This window comes from Leopardus geoffroyi, chromosome E2, assembly GCF_018350155.1.
Source record: "Leopardus geoffroyi isolate Oge1 chromosome E2, O.geoffroyi_Oge1_pat1.0, whole genome shotgun sequence".
NCBI classification, from domain to species: domain Eukaryota; kingdom Metazoa; phylum Chordata; class Mammalia; order Carnivora; family Felidae; genus Leopardus; species Leopardus geoffroyi.
Window position 1 is genome coordinate 57,018,626 of NC_059335.1, and position 17,541 is coordinate 57,036,166.

Here is a 17,541-nt window from a genome sequence, read left to right on the forward strand (position 1 = left end):
TGGGCTCTCCACAAGCCCTGAACTGTGATGGGCTTTGGCTGCCTAACTCAACCAGGATTGTCAGATTCGCTGGCCCTTTAGTCTGCTCTGTGTATTTTGGTCGGGAGATTGGAAATACGGCCTTTCCTTTGCACTGACAGCCAGAGCTACGTGAACCATTTCAAAACCACGCACTTCCTTCAGCTGGGAATTCTATTACTTTCTAGTTCTGTTTTTAAGGAGAGGCGTTGATTTGAATCACCCGGGCAGGTATTTCATCTGACACAGGGGGCCCGTTGGGCTGGAGTTAAGTGGGGGGCTGAAGGTATGCCTCCTGCTTCCTTCCTTCCCCGTGGTTTTATAGGCTCTTTGCCTCCTTCAGGACGAATATTCCATCGGTAGGAATATAAAATGCCTCTGTGTTCTTCCCTTCCTAGCTTTCCTTTTCTAGGCCCTCCCGTCCTTGCCGGCCCCTCTTTGAGAGTGAACTACAGTGAGACTCCTGTGTAGGTCTAAAAAAACCCACCCTCCCTACGATACATGATACCAGCCAGGATATTTCTGACGGGTCCCCATGAGTGTTTGCTCTGGACAAGTGCTTCTCTATCGTATATGTACAAAGCCCTGGGGGATCCTGGACTGACTTCCTCTGACACCAGCCCCAACCCAAGTCTCCTTCCCCAAGTGATCCGTGCTACCTGTCTGTAAATAGACACCCAGACCTCTCTGTATACATTCACCTATATTCTAATATGCCCGAGGGTCCAATACATCAGAAAGATACCCAGCTTATTTTTTGCCAAATGGATAACGAGTCAACAGAGTCTGTTGAATGATCTAGCTTTTCCACACAATGTAACATGCCATCTATAGCCAATAGCAAATTTTCAAACATATATATGGCTATGCGTACATGTATGTATATATAAAATGTCTGTCTAGATGGATTGATAGATCTCGATTTAGCGATTATAGATGGTAGATACCTATTATAGTCGATATCTGTGTCCACATCTGTATCTGTTTGTCAACCTGTCTACATAACTGGCCCATTTCTGGTGCTCTCCTATATGGCATTGGTCCTCTTGGGTATTCCTGTACTAATAGTATATTGCTTTGTAACATTTTTAAGTCTAACACAAAAGGAAGGCCGTGATAACCCGTGTGGTTTTGGTGTCCGTGCTGAACAAATGTAGATCCCTCGTGTCACAGAAAGAACCCAAGAAGCTTACAGAAGAGGCTTGCCGAACCTTTTGAGTCTCTCCCTCCTCCCCGTTGCTACCAGGGCCCCATGAGGGTCTGAGCCGGGCAACCCGAGCTCTGGAAATCCTTTTCAGGAAATACCGGGCCCTGGCCTCTGGCCTGGCAGTTTCCTTCCCGCTCCGCTGGGGCCCTGCTGACAGTAAGCCTGCTTCCCAGGAGAGGTGCAGGGCCCAAGCATGGTCAGACATGCCCCACCCCACGTCCCCACACGGTCTGATCCTCCTAATTATCCTGCCCCATGTCGGCCGAGGCCGACACCCAGAAAAGGCCAAATCTCCGCAAGCACTCGAGCAGCTCCTGAGAAGCTACATTACAGACTGAAATGAGTCCCGTTTTTAATTTGATTTTTCTTCCCCTGTAACAAGCAAAGTTCACATTTCAGATAAATTGCCCGGAAATTCCAATTTAATAAGCCGGATGCATTTTTCAGGCCTAAAAGCACGGAAAACATCTTGCACGCTGGTGTTTTTATACCAAAAGGTTTATTAAAAAGACAGCTTTGAAAATGTCAGAAATTTACATAGAGCGTCTGGCGAATTGGTCAGAAGGGCTGATCTGACAAAAGGGCCCATCACCCAGGAAGTGGAAAAGCGGCTTGGCTGCTGGTCTCGAGCTGCTCACCCCTGTGGGGTGGGAAGCTCTAGGGCTGGGGAAAATCACACCTACCCTCAGGCTCTGGCACGCAGCTCTCGGCTTGCATTGTGCGGGCACAGGGTAACACGACGTTGGGCTTAGTCAGTGGGGTGGCCCCTGTCCTCTGTCCGTGGCTGGGATTCTGAGTAGAAACAGCAAGCTGGCATCGTGGAGACCAGGGACAAGGGCATGCCTCCCCAAGGTCTCCGATGGGAAGAGACGCCAAACAAAATAAATAATGGAGGGAGACAGAATTAAAGGCCACGTGACAACACAAGAAAACAGCCGCAGCAATGGATACCTGATTGGTTTTTTAAGGAAGAAAAGTCGTGAGTAGCTATCATGTAAAACGCTCAGGCCCTTGCTTTCTCTGGGAGGGTGACGGGGTCCGGCTGACTGCACCGGGGCCAGCTTCCAAGTTCATGTCTGTAAAGCTTTCCACTGAATAGAACTGCTCCTTATCTAAGAGAAGAAGCAGAAATGTCCATTGTCCTGTGAAACTTGCAGCATCAGGAGACCAAGACCACAACTGAGCGAGAAACAAAGAGTATTGTTTCTTTGCCAACATGAAAAGCCTAGATAATTTAATTCATTTTTATTTACCTTCTAAACTCTGATTTGAGTCATCAGGGAATAAAATACGGTCCATTTAAATTTTTCATTGTGTCAAATATTGAACTATCTGAAATCACTCCTGGATCCACCGTGAACTTGTTACCTGATGGGAACCCTTCTTGCCACTTCTTGGCTGTGCTGCTTTGGGCAAGTTGCTAAGCCTCTCCGAACCTTGGGGAGCTCGTCCGTAAAACAGAGATGATGCCAACTGCATCTGGTTGCTGGGAACCCCAAAACTGAGCCTGGTGCTGACTCTGACGACCTGGGCACAGGGCCGGGCACGGTAAGTATGTGCTAGCATGGCACTTGAACTTCATCGTGACGTCTTGAAGTGGACTTTGATGAAAGTAGCCAACCTGCAAGGGCCCCTATTATCTCCAACAGGCTTTTTACTCTATGGTTGTGCCCAGCAAAGACCTAGAAGAGGAAGTGACTAATTCTTACTGGGGAGCTCTTACAGAATGACCAAAAAGGGACATTTCAGCCTGGTCTTTGAAGACAAGTAGAAGTTTGCAGGTGGAGATATAAATCGATGTCGAAAAGAGCGACAGATGTTTTTATGTTATCTTTTTATAGTTAATTATTTTAGGGGACAACACAAGCAGGGGAGGGGCAGAGAGAGAGGGAGACACAGAATCGGAAGCAGGCTCCAGGCTCTGAACCGTCAGCACAGAGCCCCACGCGGGGCTCGAACTCACAAACCTCGAGATCATGACCTGAGCCGAAGTCAGGTGTTCAACTATAATAAAAATACAATAAAAATTCTACTTAAGGTTTTTTTAAAAACACACAAGCAGGACCGACTGGGGGGCTCAGTCGGTGGAGCGTCCGACTTCAGCTCAGGTCATGATCTCGCGGTTCGTGGGTTCGAGCCCCGCGTCGGGCTCTGTGCTGATGGCTCGGAGCCTGGAGCTGCTTCGGATTCTGTGTCTCCCTCTCTCTCTGCCCCTCTCCTGCTCGCACTCTCTATCTCTCAAAAATAAACCTTAAAAATAACATTAAGTGAAGTGCATAGTAGATTTTAAATGATAGGAGTTCTGCGAGAACTAAGACATCTACAGGCTGGAGTTTAGTAGAAAAAAAACTAAGACCATGAAAAGGTCTATAGCATCCAGCATCTCATCAGTTTCCCCGTCTGTGAAATGGGAATAATAATATTATCAGCCTCTCAGGGTTGATGTGAGGCTGAAAGAGTAGGTACAGGGCGGTCCTACACAAGTGCCTGGTGCATAGTAAACACTTGGTTTATCATGATTAAGTGGGCACTGCACCCCTGAGCTTGTTCTAGAAAGACCAGACCTGATGCCTTGTAGGAAGCATGAGCAAGGCCCACCCCTGGTGTTGCTCAGCAGTCTAGGGTCTGGCTCATCTACTTTTGCAAAATAAAAATGTGATTTGATTTGACTGGCACACAGAGAGGTGCTCAGTTCTGTTCACGGGACCCCACATTCACGAGGGACTGTAGTAAACCAGAGTCCTTCTCTCTGAACTAAAGTGAGACGCTATGGTGGAGGGTCTGTCAGTCCCCAGCGGAAGCCCGGGGACGTCCAGGGGCTGGTGCTGAGGCTGCAACAGAGCCTGGGAGCAAGCAGAAGGGTCTCCCTAGCTGGTGGTCACGCTGGGACCACGTGTGCGGTGCTGCGTGTCTCCTAGAGGCTGTTCCAGTGGTTTCTCATTTCTCAGCTCCCTTCTCGAGGCCCCAGGATGAGCACCCCTCCTCTCTCTGACCACAGCCTCCCTCGGATAGCAGTCACATTGCCCGGTCCCCGAGATCGCCTCCAAGTCAGGAATGGCAGCTCCCCTTCTCCTTGGCCACAGACGTGTGGACAGCTCCTTGAGTCTCGCCTTCTCATGAAGAAGCGACCCACTACTCTTGGAGTCATCCTTGCTCTGTCCTTGGAGATAACTCGTTCTTAGACCTCGGCAATTATCTTTTGACCACGCTTTAGCAAGTTAGCTGGGAAACAGCTTAGAGTGGGGGTTCAGAGCCGGGGCTCCGGGTCCGCGTTCCGACTCTATGACCTCTGTAGGTGTGTGCTCTGTTCTTCAGTGTCCTCGTCTGTAAGCGGGGATATCATACCCACTGTCTTAGTTTCCTATCGTCACCATAACAAATGATCGTAACAAATTGCTATAACAAATCACCACAAAATTGGTGGGGCTAGAAATTGATTCTTCCCCAGTTCTGGAGTCCAAAACACCCGTAGCCGGCCTCACTGGGCCAAAGTCAAGCTGCGCCACATTCCCTCCGAAAACACCAGGGAAGGCTCCTTTGCAACACTCCAGTCCCTGCGTCCATGGTCACGGGGGCTTTAGCTCTCTTCTCTGTGTCTCACATCTCTCTCTGCTTCCTTCCTGAAAGGACACCTGTGGTTGCAGATAGTCCCAGTGATCCAAAATCACCTCCCCACCTCCAGATCCTCCCCTTTATTATCCCTGCAAGGTTTTTGCCATATAAGGTAACATTCACAGGTCCCCAGGATTAAGATGCGATGTCTTTTCCACTGTGAAGACGAAGACGGCAATTTGCCCCAAACTCTTAATGCTTTAACCAGGTTTTAAACATTCTCAGAACCAAAGCCGGCCGTATAGGGCAGAGATGATCGACTTCAGGCACCTTTGCCTGACTGATGACCTATCAGTTTTCATGTCTGTTCAGGGGCATATATTCCTAAGATTGGTGGGAAATGGCAGGAAAACACAAGCATCTCTCCTGCTCGGGTATCAGAGTGATTGGAGAAATTGCCATGTGTCACTGGGATAGTCCCCCTTTACCCAAGCCCCTTGGTTCAAAGAAATCGGAGTCCTGTTCAGTTAGAATCTCCCTGGTAGGTGGGATTTTCATTTCTTACCTAATGCACATTTGGTTTGAACTTCTTAGAATGAGAATGGGTTACTCTTACAAAACCCTCAAAAAACACTAATATTTTTTAATTCTTTGAAGGTTTCCCATTATCCAGAATCCAAACCCCTTATAACAGTGGTTCATGGTCTTTATAATCTATCTAAACTCATTTCCTTTCAGTGTCCCCTGGAGAAGGTATGTTCGGACCACAACCATCCACCTTCTGACACCTAAACACTCATTCACTCAGCAGCTGTCTATTGAGTGTTGTGTATGTGCTGAGCAATGTTTTCAGAGCTGTTGTCATGACAGCAGACAGATGTCCTTGCTTTTGTGGAGCTTATGCTCTAGTTGTGGTAGGGTCCCCTCCTTATGGGGAGGGAAAAAAAAAAACTCAAGGCAACCTGGCTACACGCGTACATGACAATATCCCTCACGATATTGTAACATGAGACCACTTAATCAGACAGCATGTTTGTGCGTTACCATATATGAGAGACAAAGAAATAGAAAATGTATAAAAAATACAGGATGTGGTATCTGGGGCTCAGTTCTTTGGGTACGAACCCAACTGAGCCAGGCCGGCACGAATAAAGTTGCTTCCTGGAAAGAAAAGCCTCATTGTCACGAGTCTCTGTGCAAGGATCCTGCTACATAGTGAATCTCTCTGTTCCATGCGTTAATTCGTTTTGTTCTCTCTTCCTGACCTGTCTGCCCTCTCAATCTCTAACAGCACCCCACCCTTTCCTCCGGCCTTGGTTCAGATGCTACATCTTCTGTGAGGTCCCCAGGGTTACCCTCCATCAGAAGTAATGGCTGTTGCCTCCAGGCATCCATGGGTCCTACCTGTATCTCCACGGTAGGGATTCTCCCACCGGCTCTGCACAGGGATGCACCCAGGGTATAAAAGAAACACAACCGGACTTGGATGGCCGTGAACTCTGCCTCTGTGAGAACCCGGCAGATACGAGCTCTCTCCTCACAGGCTTGTCGTGAGGCACAAAGCTGGTGCGCGCACCAAATATTCAGCACGGAGTTGGTCAGCCGTCATTTTCTAAATGAACAACTCTAACTGTAATGATGTTTTGGGGGTCGTATTAAGAATTTCCCGGGAGCACCTGGGTGGCTCAGTTGGTTAAGCGTCCGACTTCGGCTCAGGTCATGATCTCGTGGCTCGCGGGTTCAAGCCCCCCATCGGGCTCTGCTGACAGCTCAGAGCCTGGAGCCTGCTTCGGATTCTGTGTCTCCCTCTCTCTCTGCCCCTCCCCCACTCATGCTCTGTCTCTCTCTGTCTCAGAAATAAATAAACATTAAAAAAATTTTAAAAACACACACACAAAACAAGAATTACCTGGCACCTGGGGTGCCTGGGTGGCTCAGTCGATTAAGCCACGGACACTTGATTTCTGCTCAAGTCATGATCCCACGTGTTTGTGAGATCCAAGCCCCTGGGCTGGGCTCTATGCTGACGGTGCAGAGCCTGCTTGGGATTCTCTTTCCCTCTCCCTCTGCACCACCCCCCACCCCTGCTTGTGTGCTCACTCTCACTCTCTTTCTCTCTCTCTCTCTGTCTCTCTCTCTCTCTCTCTCTCCCGGGCACCTAGCATGAGAGCTTGTGCCCAGTATTTGGTGAACATTTCTTGAATCTGTGCTGAGTGTAACATGATGTTGTTTGGGATTTTCTTCCAGGTATTCCGTTTACAAGGACCCAGCCGGCTGGCTGAATATCAACCCCATCAATGGGACCGTTGACACCACGGCAGTGCTGGACCGTGAGTCGCCATTCGTCCACAACAGCGTATATGCTGCCCTCTTCCTGGCAATCGACAGTGGTGAGTAATTTTTAAAGGGCCCCCAAGTGTATACGTCTCAGCGGTAAGTGTATTTTCGCGTGTTACATTTCCTCTCATAACACCTGGAGGTGTTCTTGGGAAGAATACAAATGTGAGGGGGCGGGGGCGGGGAAAGCAAACGCATAAACACACAGTGAGTCAGTTATACGCCAGGTTCTCCAATCTTTGTCCAGTTAGAGGTCAGAGTGGTGAGCTCACTGTGCTTCATCGGGGTAGGTGCCAGGGCCAGGAAGGCACATTGCCGTCCTTTGTCTTGGCATCATGCTGTCCCAGAGGGCCTCGCCAAACCTGGCGACTGAATTGCCCCCGCAGCTTTTATCCTGTTATCACGGGAGACCGTGGAAAGACATCAGGTGCACTCAGCGAGGAGCTGCCTAATCGCAGAACAATTGCTGTTCATTCAGAAGCTAATAATGCAACATCCAGGTGCCAGACTCCCTTCTGGATGCTGGGGATACAGCAGCGAACACACAAAACCCACTCTCCTTGTGCCGCTGATACGCTCTCAGAGAAAGGAAGAAAATTGAGTAAAATACGTAGTACGCTTTGGGGGTTGGGGGGATGAGAACGTACTATTTATGTATGAAACAAGGAAACCCAGAAAAGATGGTGGATGACAGGGTCCTGAAGTTCTCAAGAGGCAGCCCTCGGGGGCCCCCCCGGAGCAGTGACATTGGAGTAGAAACATGAAGACAATGGAGAAGGGAGCCCTGAAGTTCTCTAAGGGAGGAGCCAGAGGGCCAAGAGGGTAGGACCAGAGAGAGTGGGCGGGACGGGAAGGGGGTCGCCCTACACCACCCTCCGATTTCACTGTGTGTGAAATGGGACGCCATTGCCAAGGGCCGGGTAGGGTTCAGTGTGACAGGATCATGCTGCCCTGTTGACAGCAGACGTGGGGGACAAGGACACAAGTACAGAGACCTCTTTGGAGACTGGTGACCATGTAGGCATGACGGGCGCTTGGACCCGGAATGGGAGAGGAGAAGAGAAGTGGTCAGATTCTGGAGATAGTCTCTGTGTTTCAGACGCAAACCTAACAGCAGCTGCCACTGGCTGAGATGGGGGGAGGTCAGAGCCAGTTTGGAGGTTAAGCTGGTGAAGATGACATGTCTATCGTATCAATCACCTGAGAAGGTTTGCTCTCCCTCTTATTCTCAAAAGCCCACGGTTCGTGGCCCAAGCTTCAGTTTGGAGTCCCGTATATCAAAATGAGTATTCACAGGGCCTTTTACGTGCCCTTCGTTACACTCGATAACAGGTGAACTAAGAACTCTCAGACTCCGTCTCCGTGTGCTAGGTACTGACGTACAAGCCGCCTACGGGGTCAGGTGTCTGAGTAGGGCACGGTCGGCGTGGTGTATGATAGGCAGACAGGGCTTCACGGTGAAGCCAGCCTTTGAGTTTGGCCTTGGAGGGCAGGTAGGATTTGCGTCCGTGGCAGGGTAGGAGGTAAAGGTGCCCGAGAACACAGAGCAGAGGAACCAAGACTAGGAGGGAGTGTGGTGCGGGCGGTAAGAAAGGGAGAGAGAAGCGGTACGTCCACTGTGAGTGAACAAGTGGAAACCTGTTTGGATGGAAGCTGAACAGTCATATCTTCAAAGCGTCTCAGCATCCAGACGAGTCATTTCACAGAGGCGGCAGCCAAAAGACCCCATAGGTTCTTGAGGAGGAAATGGCACGATGACGTAGCACACAGACATTCGTCCACAGACGCCGGGCTTGGTCCGGGGGACCCAGAGTTGAATAATGCCTGGGCCTTGTGTTCCATGAGCTAATGAGTGATTTGGGGAGATAGGCCAATAAGAAGAAGACCACAGTGCAATGTCATAACTGTTCTGATGGAACTAAGCCCAGAGGGGGCCCTTGTCCAGCCTTCTTGCTTGGTCACAGGGAGCTTCTTGGTCAAGGGGATCCCTACGGAGTGATGAAGGAGGAATTGAGGAAAAGCAACACAGTTCTGTAATCCCATTCCCATTTTTTATTTTTTTATTTTTTAAAATTTACATCCAAATTAGCATCTAGGGCAACAGTGATTTCAGGAGTAGATTCCTGAAGCCCCTTCCCCATTTAGCCCATCCCCCCTCCCACCACACCTCCCGTAGCCCTCAGTTTGTTCTCCATATTTATGAGTCTCTTCTGTTTTGTCCCCTTCCCTGTTTTTTTTTATTATTTTTGTTTCCCTTCCCTTATGTTCATCTGTTTTGTCTCTTAAAGTCCTCATATGAGTGAAGTCGGACTGACTTCTTCGCTTAGCATAATACCCTCCAGTTCCATCCATATAGTTGCAAATGGCAAGATTTCATTCTTTTTGATTGCCAAGTAATACTCCATTGCATATATATATATATATATATATATATATATATATATATATATACCACATTTTCTTTATCCATTCATCCATCGAAGGACATTTCAGCTCTTTCCATACTTCGGCTACTGTCAATAGTGCTGCTATAAACATGGGGGTGCATGTGTCCCTTCGAAACAGCACAGCTATATCCGGTAGATAAATGCCTAGTAGTGCAATTGCTGGGTTGTAGGGTAGTTGTATTTTTAGCTTTTTGAGGAACCTCCATACTGTTTTCCAGAGTGGCTGCACCAGTTTGCATTCCCACCCACAGTACAAGAGGGTTCCTTTCTCTCCACATTCGACCCAACATTTACGATTTCTCGTGTTTTTGAGTTTACCCATTCTGACAGGTGCAAGGTGACATCTCATTGTGGTTTTGATTTACATTTCCCTGACGATAAGTGACGCTGAACATCTTTTCACGTATCTGTTGGCCATCTGTATATCTTCCTTGGGGAAATGTCTGTTCATGTCTGCTACCCACTTTTTAATTGGATTATTTATTTTGGGGGGTGTTGAGTTATATCAGTTATTTATATATTTGGGTACTCACCCTTTACTGGATATGTCCTTTGCAAATATCTTCTCCCAGTCAGCATGCAGCCTTTTCGTTTTGTTGATTGGAAAAGGTAACACATTCTAGTAGAACCCTGAAAGAATACGAATATGTGAGACACTGAAAAGGCTAGATTGGCAGGTTCCATATATGCGAAGCTAGGAGTAGAGAAATGGCCAGGCACCCACCGCTCTAAGGTTGGTACCAGCTCTTGTGTCGAATGTTTGGCTGCTACCACAGTGCCTGGTTTAGAGCAGGCACTCACATATCTGTGGACTGGATCCTGAAACAGATCCTGAAATGCTCTATATGCTATGCCAAGGTGTTTGATTTGATTACGTTGCTTCCTTGCCTCCAGAGTAACCCTTGTGCGTTAGAAAGATAACCCCTATGGCTGTATAGAAACTGCCTCCAATGATGAGGGGGGAGGCAAGAAGGCCTCCTAAAGCTGTGGCAGAAATCAGGGTAAGAGCGTGGGCCAATGCCCAAGCGGCGAGGTCGGTTTAGGTGGAGTGAGCCTAGAGTCAGGAAAAATGTTGATAGCCATTGCCACTTTCTTAGTTGCAGGCATCAGGGTGTGCCTGGTGACAATAGAAATGGACCAGAAAGGGTGAGTCTAGAAAATACCTAGAGGGAAACAAATACATACTTAACATAAAATACTGAAAGGTGATATCAGATTTCTAGTCCAGAAACCAGGAATGAGTATTCCATTGAAATGGAACAGGTTTCAAAGGGTTCTTCCCAGGTTGTCTTTATGGGGGGGGGGGGGGGGGGGGGGGGGGGGCGGGGGGGAGGATGTGGAGGTGATGTCGCATGAGAAGCTGGGAAATTGGGACGGGAAGAGAGGTGAGGAGGTTTTTCTTAGAGAGCCACCCACGCAAAAGAGACGGGAGCCATCAGAACAGGTAAGTATTGTAGAAGGAACAGGTCTAGACGGGAGTGTTAAGGGCATCAACAGTGGGTGACAAGAAGCCAAGAAAGTTTAAAATGCTGTTTGAATAAAAAGTATCAATTATAGATCCGCTAAAGTAATGATTTCAGAGTTCTGTGCTACCACAAGTATCTGTACTTGTAGAGAAAATTCTCAGCTAAGAACAGCATGAACAAAGGTTGAAATACAGCAAATAGAGTTGTCATTGCCTTGAAATATTTTACACAGTTATTCATCAAAAAAAGAAAACTAGAAGTGAAGTACACTTTAATTTTTTCCAGAAAAATTAGGTGTGACTAGGAAAGCTGCCTATAGACTCTGCGACTCAGGTTCTATTTCCATGAAGTAAGGAAGGTAATTCCTATTTAGAAGATTGTTGTGAGATTATTGGGGCACCTGGGTGGCTCAGTCGGTTAGTTGTCCAACTTTGGCTCAGGTCATGATCTCGTGATTCATGGGTTTGAGCCCCATGTCAGGCTCTATGCTGACATCTCAGAGCCTGGAACCTGCTTCAGATTCTGTGTCTCCCTCTCTCTCTCTCCCCCTCCCCTGCTCATGCTCTCTCTCTCTCTCAAAATAAACATCAAAAAAAATTTTTTTTAAAGAGGGTTGTTGTGAGAAGTGAGAAAGTGGGGGCGCCTGGGTAGTTAAGTGTCCGACTCTTGTTTGGCTCAGGTGGTGATCTCGTGGTTTGTGAGTTCAAGCCCCGCACTGGGCTCTGTGCTGACAGTGTGGAACCTGCTTGGGATTCTCTCTTTCTCTTTCTCTCTCTCTTTCTCTCTGCTCTTCCCCCACTCACACATGCACATGTGCTCTCTCTCTCTCTCTCTCTCTCAAAAAAATAAACTTAGAAAGAAATGAGAGAGCAATGTGCTGTGCCCTCTACACTCACCATCAAAAGCCATATGAAATGTTCATTACATGTTAATCTCACCCCAGTGGAGGTTATAGAAAGGAAAGAATGGAGCCAAGAATGGTCCTCAAGAAAAATACGATGTGAAATCTACTTCTTGTCTAACTCTTTTCATACTAATATCAAACAAGTATTTTCAAAATCCGGTGTCACAGATGTTTCCAAAAGGACGAAATATCCCTGAAGATGTAATGATAAATAGAAAACAAGTTGGCATTAATACACAGAACCGTCATTAGAGATGATAATCTCGAACAAGGCCCAAAAGACTTAGAGCAAAAAGAACATAAATTTAAAAAGAACTCATAAATCAAAGGAACTTTGGTGTAAAGTCTCCTTTTTGTCACTCACCGAAAACTTATCTCTAGGTATTAGGTTTAACCAGGAAACAGTAACATTTACCTATTAAATCAAAGTTAAGAGTTTAATTGATGTCTCCATTTTACACAGAGTAAGCATTTGATTTTATTTAACTTACAGACATTCAATGTATTTGATGGAATGAAAGAACAAAGATTTTTTTTTTTTTGTCATGTAACCTAGGAAAGCTAAAGCAAAATAAAATTATTTTCTCTAAACAAGGAGTCCCTCAGGAATTTATATCCAAACTTGTTGATAAAAGGTATGTCTGTAGGGCCTTCCAGGTAGCATGTAATAGTGCAAAACCCAGGAAAATCAGGATAGATTACAACTTCAGACTTTAGTCCCTCCCCAAAAGTCTTCATCTTTTTTTTAATGTTTAGTTTTGAGAGAGAGGGAGAGAGGGAAGGAGCGAACTAGCTCAAAGGAGGGGCAGAGAGAGGGAGACACAGAATCCAAAGGAGGATCCAGGCTCTGAGCTGTCAGCACAGAGCCCAACGCAGGGCTCAAACTCATGAACAGTGAGATCATGACCTGAGTCAAAGTCAGATGCTAAACCAACTGAGCCACCCAGGCGCCCCAAAAGATACTTAATGGTAAAGGCGTCAGAGAGCTGCAGAAGCCATGGAGCCTCAAACAGTGAAAATACCAAAGAGGGAAGAACATTCTTTAAAAAGTGTAAGGCAGCCAGCCATTTCTTCTCTTTGAGGGTCTTTTCTGATTCCGGGTGAGGGTCGGGCTTGACCCAGACAGAGGGCCCAAGATGAAGGGAAATAAACCAGAAATGCTCATAACAGTCACATGGAGCCTATGTGACAAAGTGAAAACCTGAGGGTGCTTAAACACATGGCTGCTTTTCCCCCACGGACAAATGCCCTGTAAAGGACAGGGTGAAATCTCCTGGGGTCTCACTGAAAGAAAGACCTCACAGAGGAAGCAAACCCACGTTAAAACCTGGCAAATGTCTTAAGGAGAGAATGGCTGTATGTTTAAAGATATAAAGCATTGGAGTACGGGATGGCTGGTGCTATAGACTGAATGTTTGTGTACCCCCAGTATTCATATGTTGAAACCTAATCTCTCGTGTGATGGCATCTAGAGGTTGGGCCTTTGGAAGGTGCCCAGGTCATGCAAATGGAAGCAGATAAATGGGATTAATACTCTTCTAAAAGAGACCCCAGAGAGCTCCTTTGCCCCCACCCCTGCCATGTGAGGACACAGCAGAAAGACTCTGTATCGAAAACTAAAATTCACTACTAAGAGAATTTTTAACTCTATTAAATAGAGAGACATACCATGTTCATGGATTAGAAGGTCAATGCTATTGAAATGTAAATTCTCTCCAAACTGACCTCAAGGATTCAACATGATACCAAGCAGAATCCTAGGTCTTTGTTTTGAGGTGAAGGAGAAGAAATGGATTATAAAATTCATATGGAAATATAAGGGGTTAAAATTAGCCAAGGCAACCTTGAAGAATAAGTTGGCAGACTTATGCTCTTCTATATTCAGACCTATTAGAAAACAATAGTAGTTACAATTGTGGTGGTTGCACACAGACAGAAAAAAACAGACTGATGAAGTAGAATAGAGAGTTTAGAGTTTAATAGCAGATACACACACACACACCCTGTTTGTGACAAGGACACGGTGGTTGGAGACAAGAAAGCATGGTCTCTGCAATAAAAATGCTGGGTTATCCTCCGGGGCGCCTGGGTGGCGCAGTCGGTTAAGCGTCCGACTTCAGCCAGGTCACGATCTCGCGGTCCGTGAGTTCGAGCCCCGCATCAGGCTCTGGGCTAATGGCTCAGAGCCTGGAGCCTGTTTCCGATTCTGTGTCTCCCTCTCTCTCTGCCCCTCCCCCGTTCATGCTCTGTCTCTCTCTGTCCCAAAAAAATAAATAAACGTTGAAAAAAAAAAAAATTTTTAAATGCTGGGTTAATTGAATACAGATATGAAAAACAAAAGTGTATCCTGACTCTTCTCTTAGACAATATACAGTAATGAGTTCTAAATATATTACAGGCCAAAATATGAAAGGTAAAATCATACATCTTTTAGAGAAAAACATACTGGTGTCCTTGACATAGGCCTTTGCCTATTTTTTTAAGTGGGACACAAAAGTATTCACCACAAAAAGGCAAACGTGGCAGGTGATGTTAAAATTCACAAGTTCAGTTCATCAAAGGATATCATTAAGAAAGTAAAAAGGTGGGGCGCCTGGGTGGCTCAGTCAGTTAAGCATCCAACTCTTGATTTTGGCTCAGGTCATGATCTCATCGTTCGTGAGTTCAAGCCCTTCATCGGGCTCTGTGCTAACAGTGCGGAGCCTGCTTCGGATTCTCTCTCTCTGCCCTTCCCCAGCTCACACTCTCTCTCTATCTCAAAATAAATAAGTAGGGGTGCCTGGGTGGCTCAGTCGGTTAAGCGTCCGACTTCAGCTCAGGTCACGATCTCGCAGTCCATGAGTTCAAGCCCTGCATCGGGCTCTGGGCTGACGGCTCAGAGCCTGGAGCCTGCTTCCGATTCTGTGTCTCCCTCTCTCTCGGCCCCTCCCCCGTTCATGCTCTGTCTCTCTCTGTCTCAAAAATAAATAAACGTTTAAAAAAATTCAAAATAAATAAGTAAACTTAAAAAAAAAAACTGTGGCAAAAAAAGAAAAATGAAAGGAAACAGGTAACCCCCAGAGAAGATATTTACCATACCAAGAAATCCTATAATCTGTAAGCAAAAGACACAGCCCAACACAGGATAGGGAAGGAACTTGAGTGGGTACTTCACAACAGAGGATATATAAATGCCAATAAACATGGAAGAGATAAACAACTCCGTGACTCAAAGAAATAAAAATTAAATTATGCAGGAAGAAATTAAAATACAAATCAGTCAAAGACATACGATGAAATGCAGTACTGTGACCCACCTACCAAAGAGCTGAACTGGTCACGTGGAACATACCGAGTGTTGGCAAGGATGTGAAATCATCAGGAGCCTCACATCCAGCTGGTGGAAAGCCAACCTGGTACAAACACTTTGGACACGGAAAGTATCAGCTAAGGGTGACCAATGTACACCCTACGATCGAGGAATGACACACCTAGCTATGTATCCAACAGAGATGTGGATAGTTCACCAAAATGCATGTGCCAGAATGTGAATAACAGCGCTATCCATAATAGCCCCCAAACTGGAAACTACTCAAATGCCCGCTAAGAATACAGTAAGTAAAGTGGGGTCATTTACACAATTGAGACCGTACAACATTGAGAAGGAACGATCTGCAACTATTCGCAGCAACACGGACGAATCTCGCAAACGTTAAGATTGAGCCAAACAAAGCCAGATCCGAAGACCACATCCTGAATGGTTCCATGCATATAAAGCTCAAACCCAGGCAGAGCCAATCATCACTGCTAGATTACCTGCTGGATGTCTTTCTTGACCCTGTGATATTGGACGACGTCAGTGCGTTCAGATTGTGAAACCCCTTTAAGCTGTGTATTTATAGAAATACGAGTGTTCCTAATATTTCAATTAAAACTTAATGCCAAAAAAAAAAAAAAAATGCATGACTACACAGAGAGTGTGTACCTGGACTGCAGCACCTTCCCCCGGAGGGCTGTAACCATTCATGTATTCCCCCAGTACCTGTTTCCCCTAAAGGTAGGCTCTCAGCACCCTACAGTTCTATAGAAGGACAGTCTCAGCTGCTGATGGGCTGATACTCCAGGAAAGGTGAGTGGCAGGATGTCAGAGGGAACAGAGCAAAGCTCACATTCTCAGGTCCGCACAGTACTTTGCAACCTTAACTTACTACACACAGCTCTGCTGACGCGGTTGAGAACAATGACAAGGCAGCACCACAAGAGAATTTTCTTTTAGGTACCTCTTAGAGACTAGAGACTATGAGATCAGGATGGGGGAATTTAAAAATACACTCAGAAGCAGAGCTGGAGACCTGTTCTGTGGTTAACAGCGATGAAAAGCTCTTTGGACCTTTGCATGGGGCCCCAAAGCCAGTCTAGATGGATTCTGGAATCATGCTTCACAGTGATATTGACCCCGCCCATGGGGAAGAAAGGCACTCTAGTCCCTCCCTATGGATAAAGGTTAGGTTGTAACCCACAGAGCAGTCAAGGATGTACAAGGCACTTTTCATAAACTATTATCAATTTTAATGAGTTGCAAATTACCTAACAACACGGTTCCTAAATTATAAGTGAAATGCTTCTGTTTTGCTAAAGCAGAAGCAGCTGCAGTTAAGTGATTGGAAGAATAAAGCTCTTAATCCTACAGATTAATAAGGCATGACCTTTCACGTTGGCAAGCATTTTATCTTTGGAGATGAATATCATCATTTACCTTATGTGGTCCAGATTTTCTGAAAAGGTTAAGGTCGTGCCTTCAGAGTACGCGAACCCTTCTGTTAAGACTTCAACGAACACAAAATTGCTGGCCTGCCAAAATTGCTGGGGGCGGATAACAACTGTTAAGGAAAACACCCAGGTGGAGAGAGAACATTCTGGAAGGCAGTAAGATGGAATCCCTTTGGAGGATGTGCTGACAATGGAGCAAACCGGCAACAATTGGCACCGGGTAAATCCCTGTGTGATTGTCGCTCCTGCTCAGGTAATCACCAGAAAGGTCAAATGTTAGTCTCACTGTCTTATGTGGGCTGAAAACTGTCACAGGCAATTTCTCCTAAGAGCTCTGGAATCCCACAGGGGATGGTCATGGGCAGGCACGGCCTAGCCGGCTGCTCATTTCCAGCTTACAGCCTTTTGCTCGGAATTCTGCTGGGTTGACCCTCCTGCCTCCCTCTTACCTATAACCTCATCTTTATTCCTGAAATTATACAGGGCTCAGTGTTCCTTGATGGTTATTCAATGGCTCTTCTGCTCTCCGAGAAGATCTAAATTGTGACGCCACACACCAAAGGCAAATATTTTGCTTCAGTAAAGTCCAAGTGGCCTTGCCCCCAGCGCCCACACTATGGAGAGAGTTTAAAGAAAACAAAGGGGATGGTGGGGGCGGGGGGGGTGGGGAGATCAGTTCAGGTTCTTCCTCGAGCTCAGCGCATATGAGACAGTTCGAGCCAGGAAGCCCATACTATCTCTAGCATCCAGATTAAGTCTTTCTATGATTATCAGAGTGTCCCGTCCCCCATCTATTTTCATTCTGAAGAACAGGGGAATGGTAGTGTAAAAACAAGCCAAATTATCATTAAATTCGGCCGC

At 46.5% G+C, this 17,541-nt stretch overlaps 1 protein-coding gene across 1 annotated transcript in view; it reads left to right on the forward strand.

Annotated features, from left to right (window-relative positions):
- Nucleotides 1-17,541, forward strand: part of CDH13 (cadherin 13) — a 1,038,962-nt gene that overhangs the window by 998,371 nt on the left and 23,050 nt on the right. Inside the window, exon 11 of the mRNA XM_045441270.1 lies at nt 7,025-7,167. Within this exon, the coding sequence (XP_045297226.1) occupies nt 7,025-7,167 (143 nt within the window). The remainder of the gene's footprint in view (nt 1-7,024; nt 7,168-17,541) is intronic.